The 18,642-nt window shown below is 40.2% G+C and overlaps 1 protein-coding gene across 4 annotated transcripts in view; it reads right to left on the bottom strand.

Annotated features, from left to right (window-relative positions):
* The window catches only part of SLAIN1 (SLAIN motif family member 1), a 96,821-nt gene that overhangs the window by 55,432 nt on the left and 22,747 nt on the right, over positions 1–18,642 (bottom strand). For 3 of the 4 annotated variants that reach the window (XM_027674595.1, XM_027674594.1, XM_027674593.1), the window contains exons 3-5: positions 8,857–9,006; positions 6,899–7,048; positions 4,514–4,852 (exon numbers count right to left, since the gene is read on the bottom strand). In XM_027674595.1, coding sequence (XP_027530396.1) covers positions 4,514–4,852; positions 6,899–7,048; positions 8,857–9,006 — 639 coding nt within the window. The remainder of the gene's footprint in view (positions 1–4,513; positions 4,853–6,898; positions 7,049–8,856; positions 9,007–18,642) is intronic. The other variant, XM_027674596.1, reaches the window with a different exon arrangement.

Here is an 18,642-nt window from a genome sequence, read left to right as displayed (position 1 = left end):
TCCCACCTCTTCAAACACACAAATCAACGTTAGTCTGCAATGAACCGATATATATCTAAACACCAATCTACTGACCCTGAAATGCTGCTCTTCTATATCTGCCTGGAGTTTGCTTTGAAAAAACCCAAACAACAAACAGAAATCACATTTGCAGCTTTCAAAATGAGGAAAGGGTGCAACAACCCATAATGTTCATAATATTTTGCCTGAGAAATCTTACTCCCCAGCAGAGCAGGCAATAAATTAACTCATAACTAGTAATTTCTGGGAAAAAAAAGCAAAATTTTTCAAGTGAATGGTATCTGTGCCCTGTTTATGAAGGTATAAGCCAAGGTAAAAACTTAAAAACAAACATGAAAAGGTAATAGAAAACATATATTAAAAGTAACCAGAAAGAATGCACTGCTACTTCATGAATGATGGATTTTCATCTGCCCCTTCTTACTGTATTATAATAAACTCTTTCTTTACCAGGAATAATTTGTCCAAAATACAAAGTTGCCAATTTTCAGGCATTATAAAAATGGACCCTTAAAGTGCACATGAAATAAGGGTTTCCAGGATAAAAGTTTATGAGCAAGCTGATCTCAAGAGCTGGAAAGTGGGACCGAACACAAGAAAATCAATCCCATTTTCAGTAACTTGTCTATCCTGGATTTTGACTACTCTGGATGATTTCACAGCACTATAGTTCTGTTACTTCTAGTTTCAGAAAATCAGAAGTAATAAAAGGTATAAATACTAAGATCTATTAAAAAATAATAAATTTTTTAAATAGAAATAAATTATATTTGTTAAAAAGTTAAAATGAAAGCAATTACTTCTGTGTCACAGTAAGTAAAAGAAGTGTATATTTATGGACAACATGAAGCAGAAAACAACCTGTTTTTATGACTTTTGGTTGCATTTGTTATATGAAAATGACTATATGTAAAGTATTCTTGATATTAATAGATAGCAACATTTTAAGTTGCTAACCATTAACTTCTTCAAATTAGAGGAATGAGAGGTATAAACATAAATCTTTCCACTGTAAACATATTAAAAGCTTTATTAAATTATAAAACACAAGCTAACTAGATGGACTCACCTTAGCTAATTACAACAGATACTCAAAAGCTATTCACCTCCTCTCTCAGATCTTCTTTGAATGATACATTACTGACCCACTCATTCATTACAAAATTCTTGAAAACCAGAATACCTTAAAAAGTTCACAAATGGAATTTTTCCGGTGCAACTCGTCATTATAGACAATTTGGCTGATTTAGGGAGAGGGTGCAATTAAACAACAAAAAAACCCCCAAACCTATTTCATACAAAGCTTTTCTATTTAGTGTATTCTTGCCAGAACTGGAAATAAAACCTGTTAGAAAGCAAAGATAACATACACATTCTACAGGCAACAGCTGCAAAAATGTTGTGTAAGAGGTTAACAGGTACACCTACTGCCTATGCTACAAGTGGCCCCAAAGACACCTTAAACACATCGTAACATATTTCACAATATACATACATTTTCTCATATCTGCCACTTCATGCTACTGTTTACCAAGAGCCTTTCAATACACCAAGCTGTTGGGGACTGGCAGTAAACGTGACTGGCACCATTCACTCTGACATGGGTGGGATAAGACAAGATAAAGAACGTGGGCCTGAGAGTGTGGGCTAAATGGTGTGCTGTATTAAACCAGAAGTATATATTTAATGTTTTTTGTACAGCAATTTAAAACAGGGCAGAGCGTCAAAATTGCAGCAGGGGCAACACTTTGCTATAGCACATTGGCAGGAACAACATGTGAGCTCAAAATTATGGCTTCAAACACAGCTGGAAAACATCTGTGAGCCTATTCTCACCCCAAGCAAAGGCAGAAGATTAGCAGGGTGCCGGAAATTGTAAGCAATTTCTCTGCTACCTAAAACACAAACCTGTGGATGGAGAACAAACACACCACTGGTTACAGGGAGAGACTAGATAATTAGTGCGCAAGTAAGTGTCTATGTAGAGGTACCTCATGACATCTGACAGATCCTGGGTTGTCTATGGCATTTAAACAGAACTGACACAGGGTGATGGTGAAGCCAGGGGGCATAAAAGTACCTCACGTAGCTCTGTGTGGACAGCTGACTTGGGCTGTTCATACACAGGTGGGCACCCACATCCCAGAATCTAAATGTAGAAGCTTCTCATCAGGCAACCAATACTATACTCTGAAAAGAATTATGGAAGTTTTCCATGTTTATCACACCTTTAGTATATTTGTTACAGTGCAGGTAATTAAATTAAGTACCTCAACTAGAGCACCATACCAAACAAACATCACTAAAAGCAGGTAGGGCAGCATCCATCATACGATTTGCCTAAAGGCAAAAAATCATACTTAAACTAAACACAGAGACTAGTTTGGAGGAGACTTTGTGTCAAAGCTAAATACTGTTTTTCCACCCCGGACAGAGTGACAAAATTCAACAGTTACTTGCTGCTTACTCTTCTTTTATGGAGAGCTCTGTGAATGACCAGATGAAACAGAGGCCAGACCCTTGACAGCACATACAAGAACACACGTGATCTCTTTGGGGGAAGAGAGAGGAAGAAAGATTCAGGAAGAGAGTTGGAATGGCCAAGACCAGCAGCATATGGTATGTACGATCTTTATTAATTATGGATCATACTTTCCACGTATACTGAAGGCAGAAACAAAATAGTTCAGCTCTTCCATCTATCACATCCCTCTTTTTCATTTGCCTTGGTAAACTGTAACAGTGTGGAACGCCATACTGAGCATCAGACAAATTTCTATTCTGCAGTCTATCTCCATTCAATCTGCAGAAGTTCTTGAGAGACAATTAAATTGTTGCCAAGATGGTAACTGCCAATGAGATGACGATGTAATACTACTCAGACATATTCAACACAGTGAACACTTTACTCCTTGTCTCCTTGTCTGCCAAAAGAACACAGCCAAAATAAAATGTTTCTCACCATCAGTATTTGCCATTTATATGGATCAGAGCTGCATGAGTCAGCAGCTGAAAGTGTAAAAACTGAAGAGACAATTCCCCTCTAAATATAGTGGTATAAGACTGTCTGCCATTCCTCCAAGCAGGTAACTGAAATCACACATGTTCAACTTCTGGGTGACACCAAACACATATCCAACACCTCAAAGTTCTCGAGAAAAAAGTCAACCGGGTGGTAAAATTGGTGGTCTTTTACATTAATACACTTGCTAGTTAATAAACTGGGAGTGTTTCTAATGCCCTAAAGGTTTCCATGTGGGAATCCAATGCTTAAGTTCCACTGACATGAAACATGAAAAGATAATTCAAAACACATTTGAGGGCCACATAAAAAAAAAATAAAAATTGCAAAACCACATCCTGTCCTTCCTGAAACAAAAATGCCCCATATCTTCCCTTTCTATCTTCCAACATTTCTGCAAGCCCAGCAATGCTGTCCCATTCTTGTACCTTACCAGCAAGAAAAATAACACTGAAATTAATATGGCATATGTGCTGCACCAACAGACACCCACGTTGCTCTACCTTCTGCTAACATCAGCTTTTCTTAATATACTGCCACTTGTCAATTATACTTCCACGACAGGGCTTACTTTGAATGCAAGTGCTTTTGGCACCAACCTGTCATGTGTTATTTGTCAGAAAAGCAACATGCATACCTGTAGCACTATAAATAGCAACTGTATGTTGATCTGAACAACACGTTTATTTTCTTGCCCAAGGGTGAGCTGTAACCTGTAATGTTACAAACAAGACCCTGGCTGGAAATGGACTGTTTAGAATTAGCTTGGAGGAAAGACTGAAGAAATAGGAAAGTAAGATGCAGCAGAAGGAAGAAAATTGTGATCATAACAAGGAAAGAAAAGTAGTTAACAGCAACAACGTAGGGAAACTTAAATCATGAGTAAGCACCAAAAGACAAATCTTCCAGAGGCTCTGGAATACATTTCAAATGTAGTGCAAAAAAGCAGCAATGTCTCAGGATACTTTGGGAGTGACAGTATCTCCTACCACTTTAACGGTCAGCCCTATCAGACTTAGAACAGGAGCAAGGTGTTGACCCCTGCCATAAGCACTCATCCAGGATTCACAGCACAGATGCATTAACAGCAAGCTCAGGAATAAGAAAGAGAATGAAAATCTGAAACCCCTGATTGGATGTAACTGTATCCACGATAGACATGCATACATCAAGCTTGAAACATGATCAGTTCTTCTAACCAACTAGCAGTCTGCTAAAACATGCTCTTCTTTCCTTTTTTATCTTCTTTCTTCAATCGTGGTCATCCTTGCAGCATTTTAAAACAGATTAAAGCAACAACTTTCAGGACCAGGTCACAGATTACATTTCGTAGCAAACAAATGCTTAACAATAGCATACTTTTTTTAATCATCCACACAGGCTTAAATTATGTGTCACAATTTATGGACAAAACAGAACTGGCACTTGACACAGAGAGAAGACCACTTCTCAGGAAAGCATGCAACCCACCTCCATTAATCCTATTTGGTTGCTGATCTGGAGTTTGGGCTTGAGGAGAGTAGTAGGGTTGCTGATAAGAATTTGTAGGGAATTGTGGGGAAGTAGGGCTTCTCCTGCAGTCCCGGATACTGGAGAAAGTCTGTGAGTGAGGGATCCCTCTCTGGAAGGGGGAGCAGCGAGTCAGGCGTGGCTGTGGAGGTGGAAGGTGGTCAAACTCCTCCTCGTCCTCAAGACTATAGCGATCATATTCCTGGTCACCACATGTCCCTTTCTTTCCCACATGCAGAGAGACGCTGGAAGTGTGCCTTGACACAGATGCTGAAGTCGAAGCATAATCTTGCCTAAGGCCTGTAAATTCCAAGAGGAGGATGATTCAGCTCCCGCTAAGTGATTAACTCTTAATATGCACTTCAAGCTTGAAAACTAAGCAGGTAAGTAGACATAATTTTACAGCAAGAATTGGATTTACAATGCAACTAGGCTGAAGATCTGACATAGGATTCATCTGATCTAATTTTCAGTTCTACCTTTTAGGCATTTAAGCCCAAATTATTTCCCTCAAGATCCCTTTCTAATAAAAATTGAAAAAGAATACCAGTGTCTCCAAAAGATGGCTTAGATGCCTGCCTCTCTTAACAGAAAATGAATCCCCTTCATAAGGTACCTAGTTCTATGCCAATAAAAAGACTACATGAGTACTAGGTTTTTAACTATAAAATATTCTTAATTAGAGCAATTACACCCACATTAGTTTTTGACATTTCTTAAACTTATCACCCATGTAAATATTCTGGCTCTCCACCCTCTCTGAACCAGAACTAGTTCCTGATAGCATCTGGTCTCATGGACAAGGCTCAGTGGTAACAGAACGGTCTTTTACACAGGTACACAATCCTACTACCCTCTTAGAACGCCAGGTTTTGAAAATCATCTCGCTATTAGCACTACCCCAGAAGAGCCTATCTGCTCCAGGTCCAGTGAGAGGGAAATATTCACAACCCTTGCACATCCCCCCTTTCCCTAGCTGCACAGTAGCCAGGGAAAAAGGGGATGTACATCACATTTGCAGGAGCCAAGTAGCTCTGCCAAGAGCTGCAGATAACAGCCTTCCTAGATTTACAAAAAGTCCTCAGCTTTAACAGATGTCTTTGCTTCATAATAGAAACTTCTTAATATGCTTCCTCTCCCCCTCCTCGAGTGGGAGTTTCTATTTGTGGCTGTGAAGAGAGCGTGCCTGCATGCACGTATAGAACTACCACTTTACACAGGATTACGTGGACAACAACTGTCACGTGCTCAAACATGGATACAACCACTGCACCTGACACAGATTAGAAGAAAACCCAGTGTTTTTCTTTCCAGTTTGCCAATGACCCGATTCCTTAAAGAGCTAAGTACCTGAAATATTTTTTAAACCTCACTCTGAAGTAGATGAGCACAGTTGTCATTTAAGTTATACGATCCTTTTTATACTTGATAGTCATAATTTTTTTCTTTTTAAAATTAAAACACTTGCTAATTTCTCTGCTGAACATAATAAGCCCTAACTAAATACTCAGCAAGTTTGACTGCTGACAAGTGATCACTCTGCCTGCTCAGTCTGGTAATTGCAGACAGATCACTGCTCTATTTTTTCTTCACATTTTTTGTTTTATATAATCACTTATTATTTGGCATTTTCCTTCTGGCCCCACCTCTGAATTTCTCTTGGTTTTAATCTCACCAATTATTCCTTGATATCTTGCTTGGCACTAATAGGAAGCGAGGAAGATATTGCATTTACTGTCTCAGTGACCTCTAAGACAAATGCCCTTTATTTATGAATAAATTTTTCAAAAATTACTATTTAGCCAAACTATAATCTTTGTCAAACAAGACTTTGTGATAATTACTAGTTTCAAACCAAGATGCTAAATTTAAAGGTCCCAATTCAGTATTCAAAGGGGATTTAATTTCAAATTTCACCTGACAATCAAGAAAATCAATCTTGAGGCAAATAAAGTGAAAAGAGCTGCTTATTTTTGCCTTTCTCACGAAACGTATGAGAAAAATGTTTAGCATCTTCCCTCTCCAGAAATAAAATTATTTCAATTAATGTGGTAAGACATTATAAATCCTCTAAATCTAAATGTACTCAACATATATAGATATACCAGTCTGAATTCAGAAAAATACAAACATCAAATTTTGAGAGATCCAGTATCAGCTCAGATTAACCTGAACCCAACAATGTGCACACCCTCCCCATGCAGGTGAAGAGTTTTTCCACCTGTCACTCAAGAGGCAACACCGTTTAAGAAAGATCCACTTGACTAAGACCAGACTGGAGCAGTTTTAACTGCAACAGGAAATCTTCCTTAAGACTATTATAAAAATCAAAAAAGAGCCACCTACTCTCCTCCTGTAGACGAGCCATGATCTGAACATCAGTGAGATCTTGCAGCTTGTATCCCATTGAGATGGAATCATCTTCCAGCTCTGAAGTGCTCAGTTCACTCTCTACTGATGACTGTGGACTCAAAGGGGAACTCCTAGAAATGTAACCTATGTAAGAAAAAATAAACTTTAGGCTGCAAATATGTCTGGCCATCTTTCCTTCAGGATCATCTGCCCTTTATACTACAGTAGCTTAATATATTTTCTGTATAGCACATAAAAACTTTCAGAAGTGCAGTTCCATGCACTAACAATTAGCAGAGAGCTTTGATACTCATGAGTAGTAGTAACTATAGTAATAGATCATGAATTCCTCTGCTTGTTCCCAAAATAGCATTGAATAGCCCAGATAATGAATAATTTATGCAACAAAGTTCTGATACAGCTGAAATTAGTTAGTGTTAGTTCTGAAACGCGTGTGTGTGTCACCAACATCTGGTCAGTACTCGGATGCCATATCAGAGCCGTTTAGCTAAATTTTATTGTTTCTTCTTTTTTAAAATAGTTTATAATTATCAGATAAATCAATGACAGTAACAATTAAGACTGAACATTATGCAACAGAGAAAGCATTGCCTCTTTCACAGAACTACCTTTTGGAGAAAGCTCTAGATTCCACTTTTTCCCTGCATGATAGTAAAACATAAACTACTTTGCAATTAGTTGCATGATCTAGTTGTTGTTACACTTTAAAGAGAAACCCTTCAACTAAAACAGTAAATCACTTTCTAATATCCTCTAGACCACCAGAGACCCATAGCCTGCAGGGCAACAACTGCTGTGACTTGGCTTACCAGCTATGCTTATGTCACAGATGTGTTTGCATCCTCTAGCACTGTTGAGAGCAGCCACCTAAAATTCATCCTAAATTCAGCTGTTCTCTAATAATATCCTCAAAAGAAAAGGACAAGCAGGGGATTGCTTTGGAAGGATTGTAAGGAGTAAATCTGTTTGCTTTTTCAAATGTAGGTAGTAATAGCTGTGCTCTTTTGGAGCAGCAGTGGGAAGCTAGACAAGATACCTGAGGGTATCTCAAATAGCATGAGACGCTTTCATTTAGGAACTAGATTTCATCTCACTGAATAGGGAAGCTTACACATTTCACTCACATGCAGACACCTACATCAGGCATTCAATCTGGAGCTTCGTCTCACCCACAGTCCCATATCCCTCAAAACAAGGCTTTTGGCAGTGATTTTATGAGTTGTAAGGAAAATTGTACTCAGATCTGTGTGACACTGATGCTAACTTCCTTAGCCCATGCCAGCTCCCATCAGCAATAAAATGCTAATACCTCTTCCCCAGGAGATTATTTTCTCCACTGCCACTGCTGCTTAAGAGAAGTCACAGATACAAACTGAATCCTGATACCTCTACTGAAGAAGGAAAAATGCAAATCCTTGCAATTTACAGGCCATAGAAAGTTTGTATTTTTCCCAGAACTCTTGTGTCCCCTGAAAATCAGTGGTAAACATAAAATAAATATTGGATAGTAGCAACAATACCAGTTTGAAAACAGCCATGATTCTGACAGTTATTTTTATTATAGAGAAAGTCTCCTTGCAATTTCAATACACAGCTGCACATATGCTTCTGCAGACACAAGAAATGGACACCATGGGGCAGAAACAAGCAGCAAAGCTGGGGACTGTTTAAGCTGACACAGTCACAACTATACTCTCAGGTAAATCATTATTGATGTTTACTAGTGTCACTTTCCCATAACATGCTGCATAACAGAAGATAACCTGTAGTTAATTTAATTAGGAAGATAACTTGTAGTTAATTACCAAATTTTAGGTCATTTAAAAAAAAAATCTCCCTATGAAAAGTGTACTGCTGTTAAATGCTAGCAAGATTAGATTAAATCAAGCAACTCTGTAAGCACCACAAATCAACAGAAAGATAAGCATTACCTGTCCGTTCAGGTGTTAGTATTGCTTTACTGGAGGTTTTAGAGAAGCTGGGACTATTAAAGCCATTGGTATACGGGGTGAGTCTTGCAACAGGACTATAGGGAAAAGCCAAGGAGACAGGTGTAGAGAAGAGGTTCCGCCATCGGCTAGCTGTTACGGATGCGAGGGAGGAGGGGGAAAAAAAATAAGATTTATAGTTATTAATAAAATAGTGCTGTTAGAGAGAAAAATAATTTGATCTTAATCTGTTCATTACACATTTTTTACTTATTACAAAAGGAAAACAATGGAAAATTCAGCAGCAAATCAGAGGATCAGCACAGTCTTCCACATGTGTAAGTGTGCTCCAAAAGCTTTTCTAGCAAATATGTCTTGTTTACTATTTTCTATGTATACATCTTTTTGGTATATATTCATCACATACATCACTGGGTGCCAAATAACAGAGAAAGTAAAAACTGCTACAGTCAGTCGAGAAAGACAAATGAAATTTTTAATGCTCTTCAAGGAATTGTTCATGGCAATCAATCAGCACACAATTGAATTAGCAGCTAAATTATCAGTTAGAGGAGTTTAGAGATGCAGGAGTAAAAGACGTTTAACCACCAAGTGCTAAAAACAACTGTAATCCCATAGCAAGCTTTTAAGCTACCATATTTTTCCTTCTCTTTTTACAGTATCAAATTCCTGATTGCATAAGCATGGTTTTTTTGTTTTTCACTGTTTCTGCAGGACCAACCAAATAACAGAACAAGGCACCTCTTTTTCTACATATTGTTTACAAAAAGCCTGCAAGGCATCTGGTCTTCTGACCACTATCACAAAACACTCAGAATAGGCAAAAAGAAAGCTAAAGGCTTATTTAATTTACATTTTCTTAGCTCATCCAGTAAAAATATTAATACAACTATCCTTTGTTTTGCCTATTTTTAACAGACCTTCAAAAGGTAAAATAAAAAACATCCACATGCTCTTCAGAAAATAAATACTAATGATAAAATTGTTTTAAGTAGAATGCAAAGGAAAATTTTAAAAGTATAAATTTCAGAGAACCCATTAAGATACAAGCAAACATGAAAAACATTTGATAGCATTGCCCTCTTTTTTTTCCTTGATAGAATCTATTTTGCCCTCACAAATGTTATGTACAGCCACACAAATGAAGGAGCTAGGAACATACCTATACCTAGCTTTGGAATCAAGGGCATAACCTCAATACTTAGCAGCTGTACTTTGTAGTGTCCTATGCCACAAACTCATTTTCAAAACAGAAGGGCCCAAAAGCCCTCAAAATCTATTCTCCACCACATGGCTACTTTAACACCAGAAATCTGCCGTGTTATTTGGACCTGTTCATCTGGTCATCTTAAACCCTCATAGATATTCAAAAAATACGCAGGCTCTGTATTTTCAAACCTGACAGCAAAAAGATTTAGCAGGACATACAAGCTTAAAGAAACCTAAAGGTCTGAGGCCTAAAGGCAGCATCAGCATCACTTTTAGGAAACTGGTCAATGCCCAGCCACACAGCTCAGAATTCCCAGTTGGGCCATTCGTCCTTAACATTCACTAATGTGATCAGTTCAAAAATAAGGCACACAGGTGTTTCAGGACAAAAAGGAGAGCAAATACAGATGGACACAACTCTATAAACTAGCAATTAACACAAATCCCTGGAGATGAGATTAGGAACAGGAAAACCCATGTGATGAATAAGTGGCTTAAAGACTTGTGCCATTGGAATTTTGGGGTCTTTTATCATGAGGCAGTTTATAAGGCACCAGGCGTGCTGGAGACATGGGATTTACCTATCAAGCACAGGCAAAAGGATTCTAGGCCACAAGCTGGCAGGGATGATTGAGGGGCTTTAAACTAGGTTTGAAGGTAAAAGGGGATAAGACCAGGCTCCGCAGAGATGAGCCTAGGAGTGGCAAGCCAGAGTTAGGGGCAAAATCAGCAGCCCAGCTAAAGTGCATCTACCCTAAGACACACAACATGTGGCTGGAAGCCATTGTGCAGCAGGAAAACTGTGATGTACCTGCCATCACGGAAACATGGTGGGATGATGTGCATGACCGGAATGCTGCAATGGATGGCTCCAAGCTCTTCAAAAGAGACAGGCAAGGTAGGAGCGGTGGTAGGGTGGCTCTGTACGTTAGGGAGTCTTTTGACTGTACAGAGCTTGAGGAGAGTGACAATAAGGTTGAGTGTCTATGGGTAAGAATCAGGGGGAAGGCCAACAAGGCTGACATCCTGGTGGGAGTCTGTTATAGACCACCCAACCAGAGTGAAGAGGTGGATGAACAGTTCTATCAGCAGCTGGCTGATGTTTCACTATCGCCAGCTTTTGTTCTTGTGGGAGAATGTAACCTGCTGGATGTCTGCTGGAAACTCAACATAGTGGGGAGGAGGCAATTCTAAGAGGTTGCTGGAGTGTGTGGAGGACAACTTCCTGTTGCAGCCAGTAAATGAGCCTACCAGGGGTGGAGCCCCACTAGATCTGCTGATTACAAACAGAGAAGGGCTGGTGGGTGATGTGGTGGTCGGAGGCTGCCTTGGGCACAGCAACCATGAAATGATAAAGAGTTTTCAATACTTGATGAAGTAAGGAGGGGTATCAACAAAACCTTTACTCTGGACTTTCAGTCGGGAGACTTTAGCCTATTCAGGACAATGATTCAGAAAGTGCCTTGGGAAGCAGCCCTTAAAAACAAAGCCAGGAAGTCTGGACGTACTTTAAGAAGAAATCTTGAAGGTGCAGGAGCAGGCTGTCCCTATGTGCCTAAAGATGAGCTGGTGGGGAAGAAGACCAGCCTGGCTGAGCAGGGAGCATTCACAGGAACTAAGGGGAAAAAAAAAGAGGGTGTATCACCTTTCAAAAAAGGGGCAGGCAACTCAGGAAATGTTTAAGGATGTTGTGACATCATGCAGAAAGAAAATTAGAGAGGTGAAAGCTCAATTAGAACTGAAATCTGGCCACTTCTGTAAAGGATAATAAAAAGTCATTTTAGAAATACATTGATAGCAAAAGGAGGGGCAAGGAAAACCTTCATTCTTCCTTTGATGCAGGGGAAGTATAGTCACCAAAGATAAGAAAAAGGCTGAGGTACTTAACACCTTCTTTGCCTCAGTTATTAAGATCAGTTATCCTCAGGACAACTGTCCTCCTGTGCAGGTAGCCAGAAACTGGGAGCAGAATGGACCCCCTGTAATCCAGGAGGAAGAAGTTAGTGACCTGCTGAGCCCTTAGATACTCAGTCTATGGGACCAGATGGAATCCACCCTAGGGTAATAAGGGAACTGGTGGAAGAGCTCACCAAGCCATTCTCCATCATTTATCACCAGTTCTGGCTAACTGGGGAGGTCCCACATGACTAGAGGTTGGCCAATGTGACACTCATCCACAAGAAGGGCCAGAAGGAGGATTTGGGGAACTACAGGCCCATCAGACTGACCTCGGTGCCTGGCAAGGTTATAGAACAGATTATCTTGAGTGCAATCACACTGCACACACAGGAAAATCAAGGGATCAGGCCCATCAAGCAGGGGTTTAGGAAGAGCAGGTCCTCCCTGACCAACCCCATCTCCTTTAGTAAGCAGGTGACCCACCTGGTGGATGAGGGGAAGGCTGTGGATGTGGTCTACTTGGACTTCAGCAAAGCCTTTGACACCGTCTCCCACAGCATACCCTTACAGAAGCTGGCAGCCCATAGCTTGGATAGGGGCACTCTGTGCTGGGTTAGGAACTGGCTGGATGGCTGGGCCCAGAGAGTGGTGGTGAATGGTGCTGCATCCAGTTGGCGGCTGGTCACTAGTGGGGTCCCCAGGGCCCAGTGGGGCCCAGTCCTGTTTAACATCTTTACTGATGATCTGGATGAGGGGATGACACCAAGTTGGATCGGGGTATCAATCTGCTGGAAAGTAGGAAGACTCTGCAGAAGGACAGGCTGGATAGATGGGCGGAGACCAACGACATGAGGTTCAACAAGGCCAAGTGCTGGGTCCTGCACTTCGGCCACAACAACTCCATGCAGCACTACAGGCTGGGGGAAGAGTAGCTGGAAAGTGGCCCAGCGGAGAAGGACCTAAGGGTGCTGGTCAACAGCCAGCTGAACATGAGCCAGCAGTGTGCCCAGGTGGCCAAGGCGGCCAATGGCATCCTGGCTTGTATCAGGAATAATGTGGTCAGCTGGACTAGGGAAGTGATTCTTACCCTGTATTTGGCACTGGGAGGCCACATCTAAGAACTGTATCCAGTTCTGGGCTCCTCAGTTCAGGAAGGACGTTGATTTGCTGGAGTGGGTCCAGAGAAGGGCAAAAAAGCTGGTGAAGGGTCTGGAGTGCAAGTCCTATGAAGAGTTGGTGTTGTTTAGCCTGGAGGAGGCTCAAGGGTGACCTTATCTCTCTGCAAGTACCTGAAAGGAGGCTGTAGCAAGGTGGGGATCAGCCTCTTCTTCCAGGCAATTAGCAACAGGAAAAGAATATATACATTGTCTTAAGCTGAGCCAGGGGAGGTTTAGGTTGGATATTGGGAAGAAATTATTCACAGAAAGGGTCATTAGATATTGGAATTGGCTGCCCAGGGAAGTGGTGGAGGTACCATCCCTGGAGGTGTTTAAGGAAAGACTGGGCGTGGCACTGAGTGCCATGGTCTAGTTGACATGGTGGTGTTTGGTCACAGTGTGGACTCAATGATCTCCAAGGTATTTTCCAACCTAACTGATTCTGTAACTGACAAGGAATTAATAACAGCAAATTGATTTGAAGCATTCAATAGAGTAGATCTCAGTATCACATCCACAGCTAATGTCTGTCATTTCCACTAGAAATCATCAGGAAGAGCAAGGGATGGCACTTCCTTGTGATTTTATTTTTCTGCCTAACACAAGCTACTGTTTTGTAGCAGCCTGATGAGCTGCCAGGCCAATTAGCTGCCAGCATGTTCTCACCCCCAGATGTGGTCAAGCGTAGAGCACAAATAAACATCATTCATTACCCTCTACAATAATTGCTGTGAGCTGGCCCACTGAGCACAAAGCAACAGTTATCACGACTGTGAAAGCAAGAACCCATACGAAGAGTATAATTAGTATTTATGGCAAACCAGATTTCAAACTCCTCTTTCAAATAGCATGTGTTCTCACGGAAACATGGATAGAAGATGCCAAGAAACTCTGTCTACACTGATCGCTATTTATACTAAATCGCTAGAGATACCAGTGTAAAATATTCACACTTCTACAAACTTCTGTCACCGTACCTCAAATAAAACTTCAAAGGGTTTAAGCATCAGCAAAGGATAGAGATTTTTTAGGTATATGATTGAATCCATTGTTTAGGATCAAACATAGAAAACTGTCCTCATTAGCTTTCAAATGGAAATATTAAAGCACATAGAGTAATTTATGGTATTAATAAAGACAGAAAAATTAGATCTAATGAAGTTTTACGCTAATGCCAAAACAATAAAAAGCTATGTAGGAAGCAAGTGCTAAAGACATGTAGGCAAACACATTAATTAATATAAAAATTGTGAAATCCCACAACTGTGCAACAGGTAGTCATTTGAGGATGACTGAATCAGAGACTGTCCTGGTTAGCACAACAAAACACCACTATAGTATGCACGGATGAGACAGTGGTGTTAAGACCTTTATTTTAAGCTTAAAAGCCCAGCTGTTAAGTGTTGAATTTGAAGTATTCGTAGCTTCTTCTTAAAGCCCCAAGTCCGGTTGCCCACTGATGAAATAAGAAACTCAGGTACCTTTTAAAGACAAAGGAATCTTCTAACCTTTGCAGCTGAATAGAAATGTGAATAGTCCTGCTCTTAGTACCTTATACGGTGCAGTGCGGAAGATGCACCGAAGGAAGAAAGACATTCAGCCACAGAAAGGAAAACAGGGGCATCTAAAACAACCATCAAGAGAAAGAAGCCAAAAAATCCATTTAATTTACTGACAGCAAAGATGTAAACACATTAAAAATTTGACTTCTTGAAGCATAAAACTGTTGGAACTAATATTCTGTAATACAATAACCATAAATTGGCCCAGTAATCTAATCTACAGTTAGATTAGAAGTGCCCAATTTTCTGGGTATGATTTCCCTGGTTTTGAAAAATTCTTAGTAACTAAACTTCTGATAATGTACTATGCTACAAAATATCTACTGTAATATTTTAAAAAGGGACCTTTCAAACTGACCACATAAGGAATCAAACAAAACCTTTCCTTTAAAAAATAAAATCAGCAACAAGTGAGCCTGCTTATACCTTTAAAATATTTACTAACAGAACTGAAAGTTTAAAAATTAAGACCTTATTTTTACAACTTCCCCAGAGATATCAAAACAGATGAAAATAGTAACTCCTATTGAAAAATACGAGCAACTAATTAAACACAAATATTCACTACTCTGGCTCCCGTGAATAATCAGTATTTAATAAGAACTGATGGAAAATTTCACATGAAAGCCTGAACAAGTAAACATCTACAGAATTGCATGGTTCAAAAGGAACAAGGCACCCTCAAAACCTCAACAGGCTGTACTATACCCAAAGCAATTCCTTTCCTAAAACCAATTCCTCATTTAAGCTACATAAGGCACAAAATTCCTAAACATATATAGAAGTGTGGCTTTGAGAGCAAAGATGAAATTTGCTATTTAAATTAACAGGAATGTTCATAAGCGTAGCCAGTGTAAAAACTGGTACAGGTTCTCATTATATCGCTTTAATTTTCAGGGGTCACATTGATGTAAACAGAGGCAGATCAAACACAGGTCCTCTACTTGATGAATCAGATATACCTAGGACATTAGATGCGACATACATAGGACACGTGGGTGACCAAGCACTGGAACAGGTTGTGCTGAGAGGTTGTAGAGTCTCTCTCACTGGAGATATTCAAAAGTCATATGGACACAATCCTGTTCAATGTGGTCTAGGATGACCCTGCTTGAGCAGGGAGGTTGGACCAGAAGACCCACTGTGGTCACTTCCAACCTTACCCATTCTGTGATTCTGTGATCATGTTAGCTAGGGAATCACGGTTTCCAACAAACCAAATAAAGTACATGCACATTTTGCACACCTTCCATTTTCATAACTCCATTATGAAACTCACTGAAATCTGTTTGTCAGAACTGGAACTTACTTTCACTCTAAGCAACACAAATAAACAGTACTTCTTTGCTATAAAGACAGAAAACAAAGTCATAAATACCCCTGTTGTACTACTGACTAAACATACTAAATTATATGAGGCATTATGTAGCTTGTTTATCTACTCAATTAGCTTAAGTTTTATATAGGCCTCCAGGCCAAAGTCAAAAATACTTCTTAAGCTCAAGTTAGAAACCAATTAAATTGCATATATGCAGACATTTGAATATGGGTACTAATTACACAGCCTGCACAAAACCCTCTTTCAAGCCAGCACTGGAGGAATTTACAATCCTATCAATCCACACAGCACTTTGCTGCTGACACACTTTCTTCAGAGCAGAAAGACCAAACCACTTCTCTGGTGCATCCTCCATATGTGCTGTTGCACAGCAGCCACACTTAAAAAAAGATATCTCTCACAAGAGTAAAACACAGAGACCTGCATGGGAAACAAGCATTTTGCTAATCACTGGAGAAAATCGGAGTGCTAGAAGGGAATTCAAACCCCTCTCTTTGCCATAGATGATAATGTCTAAACCACCTAAGAGGCATCACCTCAGTGAGGCTTATCTAATACTCCACTCCCAAAGACAGGTATTCAACCTTCACTTTTGGTCCCTGTAAAGCAGCAATTCAGAGTCTGAAAAGTACTCCTGCAGTCAGATGTATATCTGGGAATAGTAAGTGTCTAACACACTTGAAAAGACTGACAGAGGAAGACATGGAGTCCCCACTACTCACTGAATAGTGCTCCTATTGGGACACTTGCCCAGAAGCGGGAAACGCGCAGTCTGATGAGATTTACATGGGCCACTGGAAAACCCTGGGCTCCTGTTAGAACTTGAAGTAGTCTGAGGTAGAAGAAAGGTGCTAGATACTCAAGAGCAACAAACACTGCACTGCCCCTATCCAGGAACAGATCTTCAGGGAGCTAAGTTTTCAAAGAAGTAGAATCTAAATTTCAAGTACCTCAGTAGCTCCCAAACACATGGACCTTAGAAGTATGTATAATCCTTAGCTCTGCTTCACGGGGGTGAGGCATTTGGCTCCTGTGCTCAGAAGAGGACTGTAACACCTTCCAGGGTTTAGGCGAACGCGGTGTTTCAAAGCTTTCCTTTGGAATTACAAGTCCTAAAGATTTGCTTGATATTAAGCTGCAACAATTCATATACCTCAGGAGCTGCCTCAGCAAAAATAAAATAGACCTCTTTTAAAGGTACAATCAGAAAGCCTATCTAAATTGCAGCAGTTTCTAGAACTTTCAGCTAGCACAGCAAAGTAATGCAATAAGCAATGGTGTCTGGCATACTGCAATTGGTGTGAGCAGGGAAATATTCAAGGTAAATGTACAACTATTGTACTTTAATGTAACAGTGAAAGACTGACCTGAAAATTGTCTTTGGTCACACTGCGTGCCAGAAAAACAACCACTCTGCTGTCCAGCTGCAGCATGCTGAAAACTTTGTCACAAAAGTGATTTTATGACATCAAAGAATTCAAAAAGTCTAGAAAGGAAATGGAACTGAGAGGTCTGAGCTACTTCCTACAAACCACAAAAAAAAGGATACTGCAGTTTAGCTATGTGATTTGGAGACTTGGGTTGTGGGTTTTTTCATTTGTTTCACTGGTGTTTTTATAATTTGCCTCTTTAAGGCACACTCTTTACCATACAGCTACACAAACAGACAAGCACTGAGGCTTTGTGAAACATGTACCTGCCCCAGCATTCATTTTCTTCTTGTGTGCACAACTCTCTCTCCATGCACAGGTCCAAAAGCAAATTTTCTGAGCAGAGGTAACAGCCAAACTTGGCTTCCCAGCTTCTCTTTTTCGAGAAATTGGCCAAATATTATGCTGGAGTATTACACCTTAGGCACAACCTAGGGCACAAATGTCTGTTCCCTCCCCAGCTCCCAGTTTTTATATAAACTGTCAGTCTGATGCATTTTCATTCTATTTGGTGAATTCTTAACCAGAACCCATGAACATACAAGCTCTCACATTTCAGCTCGTTTAAAGTAAAATAGACCTTTCTGAGCAGGAGACTCATTCTCATGTATTACTACATAAGGTAACCTGAAACAAAAAATGCAGCCCCAGATTCTTCTACCAAATTATTTGCATCAAATAAGGAATTAGGAACCTTCCAAAACAAGGAATTCCTACCAAACAGCACCATGAATACAAAAACTGAAATGGAAAAACTACACAAACCCACAAAAGAAGAACTGATCAAAGGTTAAAAAAATCACATCAGAGGTCCCATCTGGTTCAGTCAGTGTCTGAACTGGATATACAGCTGGAATGGTGTCGGGGTAAGCATGTATGCTATTTCCTCACATTATCTATTTATGGTGCTTTAAGACACTGGATCCCGCGTCCCAGACACAATGAACATGCTCTTATGTACAGACATTGATGGCTGACCTAGTCACCTCAAGATACAATATACTCCAAGAGAAAGGACAGGGTGCAATTCATCTCACCTCCACCTGCAAAGGACACGAGCTGTGCCCCTTTGTCTGCTCTGCCTACAAAGGCAGCCCAGTGTGACTGGCTCCAATACAGATCTCTGCATACATTGAAATGAAACTCACTCTGACAGCATTCATTGCAGAGAA

The sequence above is a fragment of the Neopelma chrysocephalum genome, unplaced genomic scaffold (genome assembly GCF_003984885.1).
Source record: "Neopelma chrysocephalum unplaced genomic scaffold, ASM398488v2 Primary Assembly neopelma1_25, whole genome shotgun sequence".
NCBI lineage: Eukaryota > Metazoa > Chordata > Aves > Passeriformes > Pipridae > Neopelma > Neopelma chrysocephalum.
The sequence above is the reverse complement of the archived record's forward strand: the minus strand, read 5'-3'. Positions and strand labels throughout refer to the sequence as shown.